The sequence below is a fragment of the Gavialis gangeticus genome, unplaced genomic scaffold (genome assembly GCF_001723915.1).
Source record: "Gavialis gangeticus isolate Ggan-Ray unplaced genomic scaffold, GavGan_comp1, whole genome shotgun sequence".
NCBI lineage: Eukaryota > Metazoa > Chordata > Crocodylia > Gavialidae > Gavialis > Gavialis gangeticus.
In genome coordinates this window covers 61,515,221-61,538,084 of record NW_017729032.1, presented here as the reverse complement: position 1 = coordinate 61,538,084, position 22,864 = coordinate 61,515,221, and the positions used below count along the sequence as shown (strand labels likewise).

At 42.3% G+C, this 22,864-nt stretch overlaps 1 protein-coding gene across 2 annotated transcripts in view; it reads right to left on the bottom strand.

Annotated features, from left to right (window-relative positions):
* ATP7B (ATPase copper transporting beta) overlaps nt 1-22,864 on the bottom strand; it is a 53,682-nt gene that overhangs the window by 10,324 nt on the left and 20,494 nt on the right. For both annotated transcript variants that reach the window (XM_019525164.1, XM_019525163.1), the window contains exons 6-20: nt 20,901-20,977; nt 19,311-19,479; nt 17,246-17,479; nt 16,942-17,033; nt 16,667-16,794; nt 13,054-13,208; nt 12,717-12,851; nt 11,864-12,058; nt 11,576-11,758; nt 8,147-8,345; nt 5,214-5,360; nt 4,753-4,895; nt 3,914-4,117; nt 3,683-3,800; nt 291-393 (exon numbers count right to left, since the gene is read on the bottom strand). In XM_019525164.1, coding sequence (XP_019380709.1) covers nt 291-393; nt 3,683-3,800; nt 3,914-4,117; nt 4,753-4,895; nt 5,214-5,360; nt 8,147-8,345; nt 11,576-11,758; nt 11,864-12,058; nt 12,717-12,851; nt 13,054-13,208; nt 16,667-16,794; nt 16,942-17,033; nt 17,246-17,479; nt 19,311-19,479; nt 20,901-20,977 — 2,282 coding nt within the window. The remainder of the gene's footprint in view (nt 1-290; nt 394-3,682; nt 3,801-3,913; nt 4,118-4,752; nt 4,896-5,213; nt 5,361-8,146; nt 8,346-11,575; nt 11,759-11,863; nt 12,059-12,716; nt 12,852-13,053; nt 13,209-16,666; nt 16,795-16,941; nt 17,034-17,245; nt 17,480-19,310; nt 19,480-20,900; nt 20,978-22,864) is intronic.

The following is a 22,864-nucleotide window of genomic DNA, read 5'->3' as shown; positions in this document are numbered from 1 at the left end:
GGAAAGAGTACTGGGGTCAAAAGACCCCAGCAAGGTGATTGTCAAGCCTTGTCTTAAAGACCCCCAGGGTAGGAGCCAGCACCGCTTTGCTTGGAAGTTGGTTCCAGATCCTAGCCGCCCTGACAGTGAAGTAGTGCCTCCTGATGTTGCCTCCTTGATTTTTGGAACCAAGCACTCACAAAAGATAGCATTGCTTGGTTATTTTAAGTGTGTGACAGCCTAAAGCAGTGCCTTAAGAGTCCCAAATGAAATACAGTCAATACTTACTGACTGGTGGGTGTAAAACCTACCACTTTAGTTGCAAGGAAGATAGCACCACAGACACTGATGAAGCTGCCATGGCTGCGGAACCCATCCATGGCTGAAGCACGATACCAATGGGCATAAACACTCCTAAAAGGAGAATGAACACACACACATATACACATTACTACCAAATTCAGTCTTAAGATTGAGTGATTTATCACTGTAACATTAAAATGGCCAGACAGTCCAAAGCATGATTTGTGGAGCCCTCAGATCAGTTGGTGGTTGACGCAGAGAAAAAGGCAGAGCTCTTCAATGAGTTCTTTGCTTCAGTACTCCTTAATACTGACCAAGACAATTCCCCCACCTTGAGCATAGACAGATGTCCAAAAGGCGCCAGACCACCTAAGGTTAGTGCTGACTTAGTTAAAGAGCACTTGGAGGGGCTGAATGGGTACAAGTCAGCCAGCCCGGATGACCTCCATCCATGGGTGCTGAAGGAACTGGCCAGTGCCATTGCTGAGCCGCTGGCATGGCTGTTTGAGCTCTCATGGTGTTCCGGCCAGGTGCCTGAGGACTAGAAAAAGACCACCGTGGTGCCCATTTTTAAGACAGGGAGAAGGGATGAGCTGGGTAACTTTAGGCCAGTCAGTCTTACCTCTATCCCTGGAAAAATAATGGGGGGAAAAAAAAAAAAAAAGTCAAAGAACACATTTGTGAAGGCCCGGCATGAGAAATGATGCTAAAAGGAAACCAGCATGGGTTCATCACAGGTAGATCCTGCCCAATAAAACTTATAGCCTTTTATGACCAGGTCACACACTGCCTTGACACAGGAGCTGAGGCCGATGTCATCTACCTGGATTTTAGGAAGGCCTTCGACACAGTTTCGCATCCTATTCTCATATGGAAGCTAACGGGCTGTGGAGTGGACCTCTACACAGCCAGGTGGGTAGCTAACTGGCTTAGGGACCACACCCAGATTGATGGTGGATGGGTCAATCTCGGCCTGGAAGGAGGTGGGCAGTGGGGTCCCACAGGGTTCGGTCCTTGGACCAGTGTTATTTAATATCTTCATCAGCGATTTGGACAGGGTGTGGCGAGCATACTCTCCAAGTTCACAGTTGATACCAAGTTATGGAGCAAAGTTGGGCAGGGAGCAGATACAGGCCAACCCGGACAGGTTAGATCAATGGGCGGAACAAAATAGGATGAAATTCAACAATGGTAAATGCAAGGTACTCCACCTAGGAAGGAGGAATCCCCAACACAGCTACAGGTTTGGTGATGACTTCCTCAGCAGCTCAGAGGCTGAGAGAGAGCTTGGAGTCATAACTGGGCTCCAAGATGAACATAAGCCAGCAGTGCAACGAGGCCACCAACAAAGCAAATTGCACCTTGTTGTGTATTAACAGATGCATGACCAACAGATCATGGGAGGTGATGCTCCCCCTCTGTGCGGAGGTGATGCTCCCCCTCTGTGCGGCATCCCCCAACTGTGTCCAGTTTTGGGCGCCACACTTCAAGAGGGACATGGAGGATCTGGAAAGGGCTCAGAGGAGGGTCACTCGCATGATTAGTGGTCTCCATGAAAGATCCTACGAGGAGAGGTTGGGAGATCTGGATCTCTTCAGACTTTACAAAAGATGGCTGAGGGGTGACCTTGTAGCCGCCTATAAGTTTACCAGGGGAGGAGAGCAGGGAATTGGGGATGCGCTGTTTCCCAGAGCGCCCCAGGGAGTAACTTGGAATAAGGGGTGCAAACTAGTGGAGTGTAGATTTAGGTTAGACATTAGGAAGAAATTTTTTTACAGTAAGAGTCATCAGAGTCTGGAATGGGCTTCCAAGAGAGGTGGTACTATCTTGGAGGTCATCAAGAGGAGGCTTGACAATCACCTGGCTGGGGTCATCTGACCTTGGTTCACTTTCCTGCCAGGGGCAGGGGGTCAGACATTATGATCCATTGGGTCCCTTCTGACTCTATAATCTATGAATCTCTATAAACACAGATATATCAACCTATGTGCATACACTGCCTTCTAAACACAAGCCTTCAGAAGTAAAGAACTGTTTCTGCATAGATTCAACTTCAGAACTGTGACCAAACATAAAAGTACTCTTCCCTCCCTGCCACTCTGGGGTGACAATCCATATGATGGGTGGCTATGAAAAGAGAGGACAGCTTGAAGATCTTTTTGAGGAGGAACATAAAAAAAACCCTTTTCTCCCACAAGTCTGTTGTTAGCAGGGAAACCTTGGCAGAGCTCAGTGAGCCCAGGCCAATTTGTTAACCCTATGCGGGTCAGTGTGGAATTTGTATTCACACCACTATAAGGGCTGGTGGAGAGGAAAAAAAAAGGTGGGAATGTGTAACGGGTGGAATGTCCACATGTGGTTTACTCAGTACTTGACATTCAGCCAGTTAATGATAGTTGGGTTGATGGATATAGATGGGACACTATTTATAATAATCCCTCAAAAATAAATGCAAATGAATGTCTTTGGTAGCAGCCCTACCTACAATTTGATTTCAAATGGAAATTGTTTGAGGCAAGGATTGTTTCCATCTGTCTTTGCGTTGGAGGGAAGTGTAAAGGTTGGGCCCAGTCACTGCCACACACACACAAGCCCACAACGTATGTAAAAGCAGCCAGAAGCGTTAACCTCAGCGCATCAGGTCTTTGTACTTTCGAAGTGCTGTAATACTCGAGTTATGTCAGGGGGCCAGATTGTGATCATTATTGCAGTACATGGTGCTTGCGACTTTCCAAGGCCTCACAGTACACTAGAATCAGAACTGAGAGAAAGGCTCAGGAGTGCCTGGCCCCTACATCATCCACTAGACAACAAGCCCTCTGCTAGTCTGTAGTGATCATTGTCTCTGGCTGTACTGAAGTTAAAGCTACATGGCAGCTTATTTCCATATTACTGTAATAGTTCATGTTAAAAGCTCTGTAGGCTACTATTAAGCCAGTAAGACTGTAGCCCTGTCACTTGATACAATTAAAACTAGTGTGTACAAAGTACACAGAAGCCTACAGTAAAAAAAGCAGTATTACTTTAGAATATGGATAGATCAGATAAAAAAAAGGTAATAAACTTGCCCTGTCTCTATGTTCTGTGATTAGAATGGTTTTGAAAACAGGAAGACAAATCCAACTACGATGCTGTCTCCCCAAGTAAAAATGAATGGGCTTTGATGTAAACATCTTATAGAATTATTAATGATTCTCACAGGTTTAAAAAGTTGGGAAAGGGCAATGATTTTAAATGCTCACAGAAACTTATGGGGATTTTTTTCTTTGTCAAATTGTTACTAACAGACTCTTAGGGAGCTCCATATACTTCCTCATTTTGCTTCTTGAGCAGAACTGGGAGAGAGATACAGTACAGAACAGCTCTTTCTCTTACAAGCTGAGATTTAGCAGTCAAGTACCTGCTGCTATGGGTATCCCAAGCAGATTATAAATTAAGGCAAGGACCAGATTTATTCGTATTCTTCGTACAGTTCTCTTTGATAGATGAATGCTGGCAACCACGTCCAGTAAATCATTCTGAAAGACACGAGAACAGTGAGACAAAATTCTTCAGACCCTTACAATCATACACTTCTCAGTAGCCCAAACCAACCCAAATAGAAAAAAATGCATTAAACAACTCAGCTCACTCTAATAAGAACAACATCTGCTGCTTCAATGGCAACGTCAGTGCCTGTTCCAATAGCAACACCGATGTCAGCCTGGGCCAGTGCAGGGGAATCATTGACTCCATCTCCAACCATGGCTACCTTCTTCCCTTCATTTTGGAGTTCCTGGACCTTTGCGACTTTGTGAGAAGGAAGAACCTCAGCAAACACTTTTTTTATGCCAACCTACATGGAGGGGGAAAAAAAAGAGAGAAAATAAGGCACAAGCTGGTTATTATAGCTTTATCGTGGAAGAAAAAGCTTTAAAAGGGCTCGTAACATTTTATGAACCTTTTCATGTTCCATTCAAGTTGCTAATGTACTGCACAATGGACTAACTGGAGCTATGCCCCATTTTCAATGCAGAGAGGATGCTTGCAGAGAATACAGGCACCAGTAAATCATGCTTCACTGATTCAGGCATTGCTCTGGATATGCTGTAGTAGGATTTCTTTGGCAGAAGGTAAAATGTCAATGCTCTAAGGGTTAATGGAATCATTTTCCAAAATTACCACACTCTTCGGGGCACTTACCTAAGTAAAAAAAGTACAGGGATGGATGAACTACCACAAGGAACAGAGTGTACAGTGAGTGCTCACTTACTCTTCAGTGGCATTTTAGTCAGCTTTATTAATCCAGTTTTACATAAACTAATCTACATAATCCTACACAATGTGGAAACTCATCGGGGCAGAGCTTGTCCTTCCTTTGCTCCAAGCATCATGAACATCTAGGCAAAAGCTAAAATAATCAGCTTTCCAGGTCATCAGGCTAAGCGTTGTTACAACCTATAAGATCTATTTGAATACAGACCAGACTACCTGTGTAGCAATGGCTTTAGCAGTTTTTCTGTTGTCCCCTGTTATAAGAACCACATCGATTCCCATGGTTTTTAGGGTGTGCACAGCCAGTGCTGCTTCCTGTTTGACAGTATCTGCTATTGCAATCATCCCACACAATGCACCTTCAAAGAAACACCAACAGTTAAAAACTTGCAGATAGATATAGGAAACAAAGTGGCCTACAGAAGCTAAGATGATTTCATTCCCATTCCACTCCTCTGACTTATACAGTGACAGGTTTTTTTCTTTGTAGTTCACATTCACAAATAACTTATCTAAAAAAGGTAATTTGTATTTTGTCCCTTTGAGTTGTACATCAAATATTTATTACCCTGGGAGGAAAGGTGACTTTCTAAACAGGGTATTTGCAAGGTCAGCATCCAGGCACCATGAAATGGTATTTGCATTCCCACTAAGTCATTTCAAAGAATATTATTTACCGTCCATAGCCACCAATACAGCTGTCTGTCCTTTCATTTCATGGCCTGTCATTGCATCATTAACATCATTTGAAATATGCAAACCGTTACGTCTCATCCATTCACGATTTCCAATCACCACTAAGTAGGTGTGAGGGGCTGCTGCACCTTAGTGAACAGAAGTAAGAATGATGAGGAACTTCATTAACATCCACAATAGCCTGAGGAGCAACTGTTGAGGAGGAGCCAGTCCTGTTATGTTTTGGGTTTGGAGCAAGTCATAATTGTTTTCTTGTATTTTATTGTGCTGATATATATGGCACGTTTGGTCTCATTGGGAAGCCCATGTTATGCTGTATCTATTTTTACTCTTGTTATCACTGTATGGATTATGTTATGCTAGCTATTTATGTCTTTATGATTTCGGATATGTTTTAGCCAGGGAACACAGGGAATGGGCAGAACTGCTAATTATCCCTTGCCATTGTGCTCTAGGGCCAGGACAATTGTTACTTACACTAGCACAAAGAAGGAGCCACAGGTTGGATGGACATTCCTGCACACTATCCACCTATGATGGGGACAACTGACTCTATAACAGCAAAGGCAACTGGAAAAATAGCCCGCGAAGGCTATTATAACTTTCTGAAAGATTCTGATGACTCATAAAAATTAGAATAATGCTCTAAAGAGCCTAGCTAGGCTAAAATATCTGTCTTTGAATTTCAGGCTTTGCAGGTTCACTGGTCCCAGTTCCCAGGACAGGAAAGCTGGAAGGAAGGCTGATCTCTATAACTCTGCAACGACTCCCATGGAAGACTAGGGGCAGCCAGATGACTAAAGAACCAGTACCTGTTTTATTGTCCTGTCTCCTAATCTATGGTCCGTTCTGTTTGCATAATTCTTTCATCCTATGTAAATAAATCCTTTTGCTGTTTGACTCCTTACTGATTGCCAATAGAAAGAAAGATTTCTGAGCAAGTAATATTCTAGGTGACTTTCTCCATGGAGAAGAGAACCTGTAATTTCTTCCATAATCCAAAAGTGGGGGACACTTGGGGCTGACAGAGATCCCTCACTTTAGCTTCAGAGTCTGTTGTAAGGGCAGAAGAACTGAGATGCTGGGAAAGGGATCCATTTCAGGACAGCCTCAGTCTGTTCATTGGGGCAAAGGGCAGTACAGTGGGGAGAAATTCAGGTCTCATGGGACCCCCCCAGAAAGGTTTGTGACAGGAGGCAAAGCCAGATTAGGATGGAAATGATCATAAACCTGTATTAGTTAAAAACAGATGTGAAGTTGTTTGGGATGATAAAGCTGGACTGTTAGGCAATGGTCATCTCCTGAAGCTCTTGTAGTGGACTGGGACTTGCCTTGGTTTTATTTATTTAGCAACAAAAACTAAAATGTGTCTCACACTCATTCTATTATTAGGCCTCCTACAACATAATTTGTATACATTAGAAAGCACTTTTTGACCTTAGACTGCAATTCTGCAAACACTTATTCATGCAAGTCATATACAAGGTGGGGAAGGGTGGTATCTTGGAGACCGACTCACTGCATTAGATAGATAAGCAGTCCTATGATCTCATGCATGCACATGGACAATAGCGTACCTTTACAAGTTTCACATTTAGTAGTGCCCACCCACTGCATGCATGTGCTTCATAAAATGTCATCTTAAACTTTTCTGTAATTTCTAATGTTCTTTAAGGGGTGTATATTTTATTCCTTTAGTGTAAAACCATAGGTTTCCTCCCACATATACAGTAATAATGTTCCAACAAATGCCACACAGCAGCAATTAATGAAGTGTAATTTAAGTTTGAATTGCTCAAGAATCCTACATGATAGGTAGGGAAATGCTATGTCAATCCCTTTTATGATAGGGTAATGGTCAGAGTGCAAAGATTAAATTAATTCAACGATTCCAGTGGTTTCTCTACAAAGTCCTAGCACAGGCAATCCTGGAAGTGAAGACTGTGCATTGGAGAGAAGGTGACATGTTAGTGGAAAATGTTGAAAATCTTTATAAAAAGGAACAAGGTAGCTCCCATGGCCTGAAAAAGACCCATAGTATCTTTGAATGTTATATATCATCCCACATAGAAATCACACAGATTTGTCAACATCCAAATTTAAGCCACTTAAGTGAATTTTGCATCTCTAAGGGCATTTTTACACATGCTCTAGGAGGCGCAGGAAAGCGCTTTAATTAGTGAGCTGTGCTAATTAAAAGCATGATTGTCATGTGCATCAGCAACCCACATGCTGAAAAACAGTAGTGGGACACTTTGAACTAAAGCTTATCAAATGAGCTTTAGTTCAAAGCGCCCTGCCACCATTCTTTAGCACAGGGATACTGATACACGTGATCCTAGAATCTGATGGAGCGTGATAATTTCCGTGCTCCAACAGACTCATTAATCAAGTCTTGTCCGACATGCTGGATTTTCTGTGTGTCAGAGCTGGCTCCCTGCACATCTATAAGAACCCTAATATATTAATTCCCAATATATTTGTTCAACCATTAAATACACTTCTTTAATAAGCACCTCCAGAGGATATTTGAATAGATGAAAATATAAAACTTCATCCAAAGCATCCAAGCTGATATACAACTAAGAAACTAGCACGATAAGGGTGACAAAGCAAGATGATTGGGCAAAGTGTTTCCAGTTCCCAAAGGAATTACAATGCTAACTAGCCAGTTTTGCTTTCTCTTTCCCTGTCATTCTTTTCCATGGAGGATTGCTCTGCTAAATTAAATGTGTGGCTGAGTAAGGAACATCTCATTACCCATTTGTTGTAGGTGCTTCTACAACCCCCATCACCGTGGTGTCTAAGTTCTCTGTGAAGTTTCCAGATACAATGGCTATTTTGCAGTTCCTTGCACCTTTGATTTAGCCCACTTGTACTTGTGATGGACTATGAGCCAATAGGACAGACCTACCATCAGGTTCGGATATCATGATCAATGAACTGTGTTTCAGGGAAACAGTGCCGTCCCCATGCAGGTCAGCATTCCGCTCATTTAGACTGTGCTCCTTCTGGCCTAAGACAGCTTCAACACCACTGACTTTACAGCTGATTCCACAGCCTGGTACTGCCTGAAAATCCATGCAATACCCCAGGCTCTCTGTACCAAGTTCCTGCAAACATAACAATTACAACATATAACAATTTAAATCTTCAAAGTGCTACACATGTTGACTATTTGTACCCACAACACTACAAAAAGGTGGGTCTTCTCCCCTTTTTACAGAGGAAGAAACAGGCAGAAATGTTCTGAGATTTACCTACATGTACATAGAACAATGTCAGAACAAGAGCTAGAGATCAAAAATTACTTAGGCCCAAGCACATTACTTTTATAGCATGATTTGTGTGTCATTTAGGCCATAAATAGCACTATGCCACATGTTCATTGAATTAGTGGTGCCATGAAATGACAAACCAGACACAAAGAGATGCTACATAAAGTGTGGAACGTGTTTATGGCTGGTTTGCATGGTGCCATAAATTGAATGTGTGGCATGCCTTATCATCCCAATGCCAACAATCAGCTGATTGTCAGTATTGGGACCTGGGCAGCCTCCAGTCTAAAACCTAGCTGCCCTGGTTCTGACACTGACAATTGCTGACTGTCAGCATCAGGATGCGAGCTTGTCAGAACCCAACATTTGGCTGCTTTGCCCTGTGGGAGCTACAGGACAGGGTCTTTAAGGTGAACCCTGGGAGACTCATCACCACCAGGCCCTTCAGAGCTTATTGTCAAGCCCAGCCCCAGACAGCTTCAGGTCTAGAAGCCTGTCCATGGCCAGCACTGACAAACATGCATATTTGGTAGGGCAGGATGTGTGATGTTCAGGATGGGGCATAAAATTCCTCAAATCTCAATTGTGCCATTGTTTCAATATCTGTCAGGAACCTTATTAATTCTATTATTAGACTATGAGAAACGGATTGCTGTACTAGGTCAGATCCCAGGTCCACCTATTCTGGCATTTGGTCTCTGATAATGGAAATAAACAGTTCTTCAGAGGAAGAAGATAGCTGGCCATAGATGCTGCTGGACTTTCATATTACTATAGGTTTCATATTACTACCATAAACACACACACACAGTTCTTGGAGTGGCTTGATTTGACCATGAGACTAGGAATGAGCTAAAAGTTGATGGTTTTCAAGATTATTTTAACAAAAAATCTTCTGACAGTAACCACTGCCATTAAGTGAGAGAGAAATGGATGCACAGGCACAACATTTAAGAATGAGGTTGCCAAGAACATTTTTTAGAACTCTAAAGAGATATAAAGGAGGGGAAAACAGGAAATTATAAGACTAATGAACAAAATTAATCTCTGAGGAGTTATGCTGAAGTCAGAGCTACCCTTGGCTTATCAAGTAGTTTTATGATAGCTTAAAAGCACATGGATGTAATAGTAATACCTGTAAAAAGATAAAGAATCAGCATTTCACACAAGCTGTGGTCAGGTGAAGATTGAGGCATGTGATCTTACTGAAACAGGTTGGGCACAAGAAGTAGATGATTTGACCACCACCAACCATCAGAGGAAAGTGAGTTTAAAATAAGGCAGGCAGACAGAATCATTACCCTGACAGAATTCCTCTCTTTCCAAATACGCATTTTAATTTTTCTAAATTTTACCTCTAAAGATTTCTAACAGATGTGTTGAATACTCATCTTGTTGCCAATTTATCATTTTATAATCATTTCAACCAATGTTGGCCAGAAACCCAGTCACATTTATGTAAGCATAACAATCAGCTGTTATTTACAACTGCCTTCCTCTTTTTTATTTCCAATTGCACTTTCAGGGGGTTGAAGTAGACAACTCCAGAGGTCCCTTCCAACCTATGATTCATCCTTCCTGAAGCATTTGAGGAACACATGCCATCAATGACCTTTGTGGATCTGCATACAGATTACTAATTTCACAGGCTATTAATTAATTTCTCAAATCCGAGGGCTCACATTTTAATATTTAGGTTTCTTTAAAACTTTCTGTCTAAATTTAGTGATAAATGACTGATTAATCAAGCTGGCTACAGTTGGACAGTGTGTGGGAAGACACTACGCAGGCTTCTTCACAGTTACTTTATTCTATATATACGTAAGAAAATTCCATGTCCTGCTTTACCTTAGGGGAACATCTATTTACAAAATCGTGTTAGGGGCTGATTGTCAAGACACCTGAATTATTATTAAAGTTCCTTGAGGTACCAGTTGAAACTGTAAACCCCACTGCACCATACAGAAGCAGCCTCTCTCCTGAAGGGCTTTGAACGAGGTAGGAAAGACAGACAAAGGTCAAAGGGACAGGGTTGTGGCATGACTTTACCAGTGCCACATCTTAGGTCAATGGCAGAGTTTGAATCAGAACCCAGAATTCCAGCTCAGTGTCCTATATGCTGGACTATGCAATCTCACAATTTTATCAATCGTGAACCTCACACAGTCTACCAACTCAAATACTCACTACTGTAAGTGTTATCAAAAGCCCAGCCTAAACAAATAAGTGTTTCATTCTACCCCACAGCTCACCAAAATCAGGCTCTGACAAAGCTAAAGGGGAAAGTGGATCTCTGATGAATTCAACCCATGAAAAGTTTAAAATATGAAAGTGAGTAAGAATGACCAAGCATCTCTTAACTTGCATTACAGCAAGAACACAGCGCGTTAATCTCTAGGTCAGTGATTCTCAACCTGGTTACTGAAGCATCCTGTTTCAAGGGTGCCACACAATGTTAGCATTAATAGATGTGCAAACATGATTCACAAGTTTTTGCAACAGAAAAATTACTCTAGTATTTTCCATAGCCAACAAAACAAGTGAAAATTAAAAGCTAGCAATTGTCAAGGCATGCCTAAAGCTTAAGATGGTTGAGAACCACTGTTCTAGGTTAATTACAAGATTCCAGAGAAGTGGTTCCAACTCAGACTCTACACAAGATGTCACAGAGCTAATGTTTGTCACTTGGATCAAGCAAAGAGCTGGCACACACACCCACTCCACAGCCAGGACTGAAAGCCACAAGAGAGCATCTCCTAAAAGATTTAGACTAAAAAGTCTAAAAATTCAGACTCTGGATTCTCACTTCTCAGTCCTGATTATGGAGTGGGTCTGAATGTCAGCAACAAAAGCAGTACTTTGCTTGATCTTAGTGACAAACATTAGCTCTGTGACATATTGTGTAGAGTCTCAGTTGGAACCACTTTTCTGGAATCTTTTAATTAACCTAGATCAAGTTAGGCAATTAGGCAGGTCTTGTAAAATTGGGCCTATTGGACTGCACTAACTAATTCAGTGCAGTATACCCTTGAGCAGTACCTACAACGACTTTTTTAAAGCAGTACCTCTTTGCAGTATTTAGTTATAGCCATTCCCAAGGGATGTTCACTGTTGGCCTCTGCAGTGCCCACAACTGCAAGAACCACCTTGAGAGACAGGGTATCCGTGTCCCCTAGCAGAAGCACTCTCATGACTTTAGGAACTCCATGGGTGATGGTCCCCGTTTTATCAAACATCACAGTCTTTATCTGAAAGAAATGTATTGTGCTTGATTAATACATATAATGTGAAAGCCATGCACAGCCAACTTAAAGATGGCAGTAAAAACAATGTTTCAGGAAGGAGATATTAACCTTGTGGGCCATCTCCAGAGGTTTTCCACCTTTGATAAGAATACCATTTTGAGCAGCCACTCCTGTGCCCACCATGACTGCTGTTGGAGTGGCCAGGCCCAAGGAACAGGGGCACGCAATGCACAGCACAGTGATAGAAGTTTGGAATGCAAACCTGATGATTATTTCAGCTTTAGAGATGTTTTTGCTCCGATGCTGCAAAAAGGAAAAAAAAAAGTTGTCTGCTGAAAAAGCTAATAAAGGACAGAAAAACACAGATGACAAGTCCCCATAATGGCAAATCCATCACTTTCACACTTCTCTGACTTACTTCTGACCCACAAATCCACCTTCAAAATGAATAAGTAATGTAAATGGAAAATCACTGTCTTGCAGACTAGCTCGCATGCATTCACATTACCTACCATGTTTTGCCCTCCCCACTCCTGACTGAGTAAGCTGTCTTTGGGATGCACAGCTTCCCACAAGCTAGGAGTCTGGCAGATACACTTGACACTTTCCAAACATGATTAAGCTGCTAGTCATCTTTCTAAAGCCGAACAAAACACTTGGCAACAGAAACAGGGATATGCATATGTGCTTTTGGTCAGTACTTTCTCTGCTCCCTGAAATCCAGTCACTGGACAATATTCATTCTCACTGAAAAGCCATTGATTTCAGTTGTGTTAGAACCCCTTGCAGAGCTGGCATGGCAATTTGGGCCAGTGGAACGTATCTACACTGTTGAGAACCCTTATAAGTTTCCAGGACAAGGGTGCTTACTACCCTCAGTATCAGGCTGTCTGGGAAAGCACATAAGACACATTAATTACATAATTTAAGAACATATATTGGTACTAATAAAGCTACTTACTGGGAAGAATTTCTGAACAACTTCGAAATTGATAAAGCCCATTGCAATCCACACAATCAATGTTACTGTTGAAATTATGATGATAAATGGAACAAAATAGCCACTAAACTTATCAGCCAGTTGCTGAATTGGTGCCTATAACAAAAGAGATTTAAAATTGTTTTAGGAATGAGGTATGAAAGGTAAGCACAGGCAGGATGTAAAGAAAAACCTTATAATCAAACACTTTTCATTTTTCTTCTTAATTCTATTGTAGAATCAGTTACATACAATGTCACAAAAAAGGGAAGCCTTCTTGATTTCTCCTCAGTCAAAAATGTAAGATTTTAATTTTTACCTTGGACATCTGAGCTTCTTCCACCAATTTTACAATTTGTGCCAGGGTAGTGTCAGGGCCAACATGAGTTGCCTTAACAAGAACAGAGCCATGTGCATTTATAGATCCTGCAATCACTGTGCTGCCAGGTTTTTTAGTGACGGGCATGGCCTCCCCTAAGGGGAAAAGAAATATAAACAACAGGGTTAAGAAACTATCTAAATAAACCATGTGTGGGAACAGCTGTGTAAGAAGAGCTAGCAGACTGCATGCTGGCTAACTAGTCAACATTTTGAATTGCAATTTGAAAATAAAAAAAAAATTAAATGCTGTTTCCAATAGAAACTTTCTGTAAGTTGCATTACATTTCAGGGAAATGTTCTGCATGCTCTATTTCACAGCAGCCACCCAGGCAACTGCCCACTGTCTCTTTCTTCCACCTTGTTCCAGGTTCAAGAGTCTCAGTCTCTCTTCTCTAAAGGCCTGATACAAAGCTGTTTGGAGGTCCATCCCTTTGATTCCAACAGACTTTGGTAGAATCCATAAACTGCAACCTATCATTTAGTTTTAGAGCCTGGAATAAATCCCTGTATACCTGAAAAGTCTCTGTTCTCAACCTGCCAGAGATCAGAATCAGCAGATGTTTAACATGAACTGTTTGTCTTGAGACAAAGGAGAGCTTTTAGGCAGAATCCTATTTTACTTAATATGCCCAACTGGTACTTACCCAGCTGCACAATTTCCCTTTTTGGTACCTACACAGTTTCTGATCTTACTCTGTGTGCAGTGTGGATTCACAAGCTTCCACATGACTACCTAACATGTTCAATAGGCTACACAGAGTCATATACCCACATGCCTTAGTGAGCTTAAGTCCCAAAATTGTACGGAGAAATAAAATGGGGGCCCTCCCACCTTTTCACCCCGACAGCCTTGTTGTTAGTGCACTCACCCAAGAGGCAGAAGACCCAGATTCTAGGCCCTTCAACCTCCCTGTAGTGTTTGAACCTATCATTTTCCAACTTCTTACTACAGTGCTCTAACCATTATCCTGTCCTCTTTTCAGCCCTCCTTTTGAATCTAGCCCTTTAGGAACCCAGAGACACATTGGGACAAGGAGTAAGAAAACAAGCTAGAGGTTGCATGCCCTAGTGCTCCCCTGAAGGGGAAAGGGGCTGCTCCCCTGAAGGGGAGAGCATCTGGGGCTCCTTGTTACCAACAGGGTAGACACTTTCCCATTCCTTTCCATGCATTTTATATAATGATTATTAAAGACCAGGCTCAAGTTTGCATCATATACGCCTCTTCCTCCCAGATCCCAAGGTTTTTGCCTGGCTACAGCTTGGGGACTTATGCCCTGATATGCATGTACAGAGCTGTGTAGCTGCCTGGCCAGGGTGCAGCCTACTGGGCATCTTCAGTTACCATATAGATATTTGTGTCTCCACACTGCAGGTGGAACAAGATCATCGAGTGTGCAAATGCCAAAAAGGGCAGCAAAAAACAGTTGGATAACTGTCATTGGCGCACATAAAGTGTTCTGCCCTAAATGTTCTTTTTAATCATGTGCCTCAACTAACGAATCACTCACTCCACACATTCTTATTCAGCATGGCGAGGCTCATTTTATGTTAGAAATCATAGAAAATGAGGCTTGGAAGGGACCTCAGGAAGTCATCTAGTCCAACCCTCTGTTCAAATCAAGGCCATCACCAACTAAATCACCCCAGCCAAGGTTTTGTCTAGCCAAGCCTTAAAAACTTCCAAGGATGGAGCTTCCACCACCTCTCTGTGTCTTACTATTGTCCACTATACTACCTGTGTCCATCTCTTCCAGTGTCTTACTATCCTCCTGGTGAAAACATTCTTTCCAATATCCAACCTAAACTTCCCTTGCTGCAACTTAAGACCATTGCTCCTTGTTCTGTCAAGCTAGTATGTTCATACTAGCTGATATTATGCGTGATTATGCTGCAACAAGTCCATGACTACACTGGACAGCACTATGCAGCAGGACTACTCTGAACCTCAACAGATTAGTGGGGAGAGAATTCAGATATTCCTGTTCCAGCACTGTAGGCTCCTGCTCCATGAGTTAAAGGAAAATTCTCATTAGCCACTCCCCTCCAAGCACCAAAACTGCAAGTTGCCCTGGCCCTTGTACACAGCACACAGGGGGAACAGGAAGGCCTCCTTGACTCCTTACCTACTTTCCAGCACAAAACCTCAGAAGAGCCAAGAACAAACTGCTTCCCTTAAAGCTGCTACAAGACAAAGAACCTCAAAACTCCATTATTTCTGTATTTCTGTATCTAAGAGCAAGCTCACTAATTTTGTGTCTTACAACAGAAGCTAGAGAAACTGCAAAACTTTGGAAAGCTCCCATGCTTACACTGGCTCTCAATTTACTGCAGTGTACCACGATTTGCATTTCTTAAAATATTTGTCCATGCAAAACTGTGTCCTGTTCTCTCAAAATGGAAAACTGCCCCCCCCATCAAATAAAAAACAGACGAGCCAATAAACTTCTAGGTTTTATTTCTTTTAGCGCACTTATAACAGGATCCAGACTGAAAGTAAATAAAAATCACAGCTTTCCTTTAGAAAATTTCCCCAAAGTGGAAGCAATTCCAGTGGACCTAGCCAGCATCAAGACCCGAGACTCTCCCTTCTGCCCTGGTCCTTTACTAACTGCCTGAGATTGTCCTTAACAATTACCACACCATGTGCCTCCTGACAGACTTGTGAAATTGTCCTAATCACCAGTGAAGAAGTAGTTCTAAAATTGCACTATTTTTGCAAAACATGTTCCAAAGAAAACTTCCTCTATGTCCCCCCATCACCCTCTAGAGCCAAGATGATGGTATCTTGACCTCACCAAACCTGAAGTTTTAGCAAAGCTAGAGGATTTACAGAAGTAGCTGACCAACAGGTTTGATCGAGCGCACAGGTAGGCAAAAAAGCAGGTTCAGCTAGTGGCCAGACTCCATTTCCCAGCAGCCCCTGCCCATGTTGCTGCAGCCAGTTTCCATAGAGACCCCAGGAGCAGTGGCACTATGACAGCACGGGGCCAGGGTTTCCATGGAGACCAGCCCCAGCAGCACTGGCAGGGCATGTGGCTGGGTGGGGAGCTGCTCCAGGGCCAGAGCTAGGATCTTACAGTGGTGACAGCATGGTCTGGAGCCAGAGCAGAGCCATGACCTGCTGCCTGCATGCCCCTGCCTGGGGACGGTATCCATGGAAACTGTCACAGTGCCACCACTCCTAGGGTCTCCATGGAAAACGACCACAGCAACACAGACAGAGGCTGCTGGGAAATGGAGTCCACCATGGAGCCAACCAGCCCACTGGCCAGACTTTGCCCATCCCTGACATAGAGGCAAATAATCCAGAGGCATACAATCTGACCTTCCTCAAAGCTCACGGGTATTCAGACACAGGGTTTCGACTCAACTTGGTAGAGATGTAAAGGTCAGTCACAAAGTCTGCTCCTGCATCAGAGCTCTCCTAAAAGCTAGATTTGGTTTTGGTTCAAGCCCCCTCTCCAGTCAGGAAAAAATTGAAGAATAAAGCTTGAATTGTTTATGAAGTATACCAGCCAGCAGCTAACTCTGTCATCCATGAAGGGAATTACCAGTAATAAGAGATTCATCTGCCATAGAGGTGCCTTCAATAACTTTTCCATCAACTGGGAACTTTCCACCAGGAACAACCTTTACAATGTCACCCCGCTGAACCAACTCAACAGGCACCTGCTCCTCCCTGTAAAAAGCACACACACGAATAGAAGAGTTCAATCGTTTAATCCAGAGCCAGTTCATAGAACTAAAGATGCTTCTACCATTAAAGGCATCAGGTCTACTCAGTATATCCCAGCAAGCTGAAGGGCTTTTTGTGAATAGCATATACCTGATGACAGAGTGGTTGGGTCCAAGAGTCACCACAGTAGCTTCTGTAGCTTGAAGAGATATTAGTTTAGCAAGTGCTTCCGATGTTTTACTCTATGAGACAGAGATAAACGCTTGAGACGTTAACTAGACATTTGTGCATTTAACTTAACCGCCTGTGATTCTTTAAACATTTGTGGTATCTTCTACAATGCATTCCTGACATAGCTCAAACAAAATGCATCTCAAGCAGCTTCTGGTCACAGGAAGGTCATATCAGTTTCACTGTTAAATGCACTCCAGGGTTTAACAAGGAAACCAGTTACCTTTGCTATGTGTTCCAGCCATCTCCCAAGAGCAATGAAGACAAATAGCATGGGTGGTGTGTCAAAAAACGTGATGGGGCTTTGCTCTGCCTTTTCAGCCATAGCTACTATTAAGATCACACAAGAGTATATATAAGCAATTGTTGTGGCCAGCACTATGAGTACATCCATATTAGCTGTTCTGTGCTTCAGTGATTTGTAGGCTTGCACATAGAAATACCATCCACCAAGGAACTGTTGACAAGAGGATGTACAAATGCAAGTTAATCAGTAGTAGGAAGAAGGACATATTTAGTACAGTCTGCAAACAGAAGAAGATAATAAGCCTGATTCTGCTGTGTTTTAACAATGGTGTGCCTCCCATAGAGCTGTTTTATACTTACATAGTAAACTCTTTGAGAAGAGCTTGGGCTCCTGCTATGAAACTGAACACGATTTTTTTTCCCCTGGAACGTGGCATGGATAACTAAAGGACCTCACTCGACATTTTTTTTTAATTAAAGTAAATTTTCTTAATTATGGCTTAAAATATTGACATACTAGTATTTATCCATGACATAGCATGCTGCCATTTTGTTTTGTATTTGTCAGCATAGTAGATAGGGTCTCCAGGCACAGAATAGATGCCGTGTGCTACCACAGTACAAATTACAAATTGTGGAGCGATTTGATTTACAGTGTATGGGAGACGGTATTAAATCAACTTAAGTGGAAAATGTTCTAAATACATAAAGGTAGCTATGCTGTGGAAGTACTGAGAGGAATGTTTTTAAAAACCTCGCTAAAACCGATTAGCATAGCATATATAGCATAACATAGCATCGCACAGCATAACAAAAAAGTTCACTCATGTAAGCCTGATTGATTGCTTGGTTAATGCCAGTTTAACAGTGCTATTTTATCAGATATACATGTTATCAGATATACACAGTGAGATGGATTTGGTCTAATAAGGCTTTACTGTCTCCTAACTTTTTATTAAACAATTATTAAAAACTGTGTAAGAATATGATAAGAGAAAGTAACAACGCCACTGTTGAGCCAGTTTTCTTCCCCATACCACTCACCTCTTCTATCAGTTGCATCTTTCCCCCATCTCCCTTCTCTGTCCTGCTATCTTACTTCAGTTTCCTTCACCCTCTCATTGCTCCATGTTGCACCCATACCCCATCTTTAACCTCTCACTTCAAGTATTTAATTATCAAAACATCCCTCTGAGCTAAGGATTATTATTTTCTCTTTACTACAGTGAAGTGGAAACCAAATTATGAAAGGTGATGGGACTTCTATATGACCACTCAGCAATATGGTGACCAAGTCAGGATTCAAAAATCAGGTCCTCATGTGTCTTCTAACATGATGGTCATCCCTCACAGTTACTTTTTATCCTCTCTTGCCATCTGACATCTGTTTAAACCAAGGGCACCCAAGCCCAGCCCACAGGCCAGATCTACCTCCAACATCATATCATCCAGCCCTTGGGGAGCCCCATGGGCTGTAGCCCTGCCAACTAGATTGGGTGTGCAGGGTGGCATGTCAGAATGTGGGACTGAGTTGAGGCAGCACAGGCTTCCAAGGCCCAGTCCCGGCTTGCAAGGCCAGGTAGAGGTGATGTGGGGCCCCAGGACCTAATCTCAGTACATGGCGCCAGACAGAGGCAGTGTGAGGGGCTGGGGCATGGGACTGAGTTGAGGCAGTGGCACAGGGCCTTGTAGCCTTATTCTGGTGTGCAGGGCCAGCCAAGGCCACATGGGGCCCAAATCTGTACATGCAGGCCCAATACTGCACATAAAAACTGATCCAGCCCATGGATCAGCCCTACACCACTCATCTGGCTTGCAGAGCCAAAGACTTGAGCATCACTGGTTTAGACCGAATACTGTGGGGAGAGTTTGTTTGATTGATTAATCAATAATCAAGGCCAGCTTATAAGTACCACTTTAGCAGATATACCTACAGTGGGAAGGATTCAGTCCAACCAGGCTTTACTGTCTCCCAACTTTTTATTAGATGAGATTATATCAAGAAAAACTAAAAAGAACATATTCAAGAAATGTGTACCTACTTGAACAAAAGTGCACAAGACAAAGAAGAGAAGATTTAAGAGAGACAATCCAGGAATGAGATTCTGTTCCAGGACCCCAGATCCTTGGCCAGCCGGTATTAACATATATATCATTAAGATTAAGACAGGTATACCAAATATTAGGCTCCATAAAAAAGACTTTCTCCATCTGAAAGGCAGAAGATGTGAATCCATGGTGTTAGCCTGCTCTGGGAATCTGAAGGCCATACATTGCAATCACACAGCTCTCACTGTGGTGAGGGCACTCATCCCTGGGCAGAAATTGGCCAAGACCCAGGTCTGCATCCTACTGCTTGAGTAAGAACATAGGACTGGAAGGGGCCTCCTGGACTATTGGGTTCATTCCCCCGCATTTACAGGCCATTTTTAACCCAAGGCATCCCCAACACTTACACACAATAACAAGGCACAACACAGAAATTACTTCCTGACCCCAAATTTGGCCATTAGCATGACCATGAGAACAGCAGGACTCTAGGCAGAAACGTCTGAATTTTTTAAGTACTGAAAGGAACATAAACATACCTCAGTTAGCCTTTGTCCCCACCTTAGCTGTGGCCAATGAATCAATGTACAGGCAGTCCTCAACTTTATACATTTCAAGTTACAACGTTTTGCACTTACAACATTTATAAATTGACACCCTGTTTCAACTTTATGACATCAGTTTCAACTTTACAACGCTTGATCCGATGCCACGTCACACCAGCAAACAAGTCTGCTGCTTCACCCATCTCCCTGGAGAACATCCTTGGGTACTTTCCTTAAAAAAGCACACAAGACTCCAGAAAAACCTGCAGACAAGACTCCTGAGAAGATTCCAGCCCAGAACCCTTCAAAAAGTCCAACCAAGAGCCCTTCAAAAAGTTCAGAAAAGTCACTTCAAAGAAGTTCTTCCAAATCAATCTGATTGCTATTTACAATTCAAATACATTAATGTAGCTATATTATTCATCTATAATTGAGTATAAAATTCTGGATTATTTTTGGTAAAAGTAGGGTATCAGGCCTTGGTTCAGGAACTAATCCTTCATTTATAACATTGTTTCTTATGAGAAAATTGGTTCCAAGTTACAGCATTTCGACTTAAGATGCTGTTTTCAGGAACCAAGTCAAGTGTGTTGTAAGTTCAAGGACTGCATGTATCTAAGGTGGTGAAAAAGAAACAAAACAAAACCAAACCAAACAGAAGCAAGTAGTATTTGGGACAAAAGGGAGGAATTCCCCAACTGATGACAAGCAAAAGCCCTCACGCATGGACTTACCAAATACCTTTCATACCAGAGGTGCTACCTTATCTCCCCAGCCTGGGGACCAGAAACACATGACGCCACATTACACTCACTGAGTTAAACCGGGACTCCCTGTCCAATTCCACTACCCCCATGCATAAATTTATTCAGTTAAAATCTTGAAGCAATTCTAATCCCTAAACTAAGTGACTGTTAAAACAGCATCAGCAGAGGTATAAATTCAATATACGCTGCATAAAAGTATGTCAAAAACTGGATCATGGAAGCAGTGTACTGTTGGACATGTACAGGCCCTCTCCAATACAGCCATACTTACTGTCTTATTTCCTTTTTATGATCCAAGTTATGATCATTTGGATCCCTCTTGGCCAAGGAAGCCTGAAAGCCGAGGTTCTTTTAATTAAAAATGAAACAAACAAAAAGTATTTAATTAATTGAGATATACAATATATAATGGATGGAAATTTTATCTAAAAATGAATGCAACTGAAGCCAAGAGAAACGTAAGAACAGGAGACTTGTCCTAGATTATTTTGTTAATTTATGGTTCTGCCAGACTTACAGGACTTCCAACAACATTCTGGAGAAGTCAAATGTTGATCATACACAACTCCTATGCTTAAGCACATGCACAGTCATAACAAGACATCTTGAGTTTGATGGTGGTGAGTGCTTCTCAATGGCAGCTGGATTTCTAGTCCTCATAGTAATATACCTCATTAATAAACTTAATGAAGGAAATCAGAACCCTTAAAAGGTCATACAAATGTTTAGAAGGTGTACGGTGGCTTTGTCAAGCTGAATAAACTTCTCCATGTCACTACAGCACTGCAGATATCTATCAAGCCACAATGGAAAGCAATAAGAAACAGCTTGAGAACATAAAACAATGGACAGCAGCATGGAGGAAAAGCAACAACACATTAAATCTGTGCAATTCTGCTTGGAACTTCAGAGTGCTACAGAAATATAAACAGTGCAAGCACAGCACATGTACTCTTAGTAACTGGTCAGTGGTGAGAGTCACTTAACAGAATAACCCTCCATATCTTTTGCTCCTTGCCATTAACACAGCAAGTTACTCAAACTCTACCAATTCTGCCTCTCAGAGCAACTCTGAAAGAACACTCAGAAGCCTAAAATGCAAGTGATAGCTTTTAGCATGGCTTTTGTTCTCCTGGATTACTACCTTCTGCCACATTGTTCACATGGAGAAGTTACCTTGCCTCCCTGCTAAGATTAAAAAATAAAAGCAACATTAGCACTAGGGGCATCAACACTGTGGTTAATACTCAACTAACTTTATTCTTTTGAAACAGCCTGACAAACTGCTTTGCTTTAAAAAAAAAAAATCTGCTTTGAACAGCCACGGCAGTAAGTGGAAGACATTACACTGAAGTGGTGTTTTCCCTGCATTTCTGTCCCTCATTTCACAGCTTCTTTTAAGACTGTCTAGGTGGCAGCAGAATGCAATTTTTTTTTCAGAGGCAGCCAAGTTTTATTGAACTAACTGCAGTGCAAAGGCTTAACTGGCTGTACACATGAAGCAGCAATGTAAGGATATACGATACCAAGCTGGGGGGTGTAATAGATGCACTGGAAGGTAGGGCTAGGATTTGGGGTGACCTAGACAAATTGGAGGTTTGGGCCAAAAGAAATCTTGTGAGGTTCAACAAGGGCAAGTGTAAAGTCCTGCACTTAGGACAGAAGAATCCCATGTACTGGTACAGCCTGGGGACTGACCGGCTAAGTAGCAGCTCTTCAAACAAGACCTGGGGGTTACGATGGACAATAAAATGGATACGAGTCAGCAGTGTGCCTTTGCTGCCAAGAAGGCTAACGGCATACTGGGCTAGATTAGGAGTGTTGCCAGTAGATTGAAGGAGGTTGTTATTTCATTTTATTCTGCACTGGTGAAGCCACATCTGTAGTACGGTGTCCAGTTTTGGGTCCCCCACTACAGAAAGGAAGTGGACAAGCTGAAGAAAGTATAGCAGACACCAACGAAAATGGTTAGGGGGCTGGGGCACATGACTTATGAGGAGATGCTGAGGGAACTGGGTTTATTTAGTTTGGAGAAGAAAGAACTGCAACTCAACTCCAAATTTGCAACTGAACTCCATCCAGCTTCGAGCATCAAGGACAATAAAAAGTCCTTTTTCAGGTATGTGGGGAGCCGGAGGAAAAGCAAGGGCAACATTGGACCCCTGCTGAACCAGATGGGGCAACTGACAACTGACGCCCAGGAAAAAGCCAACCTATTAAATGGGTACTTTGCAT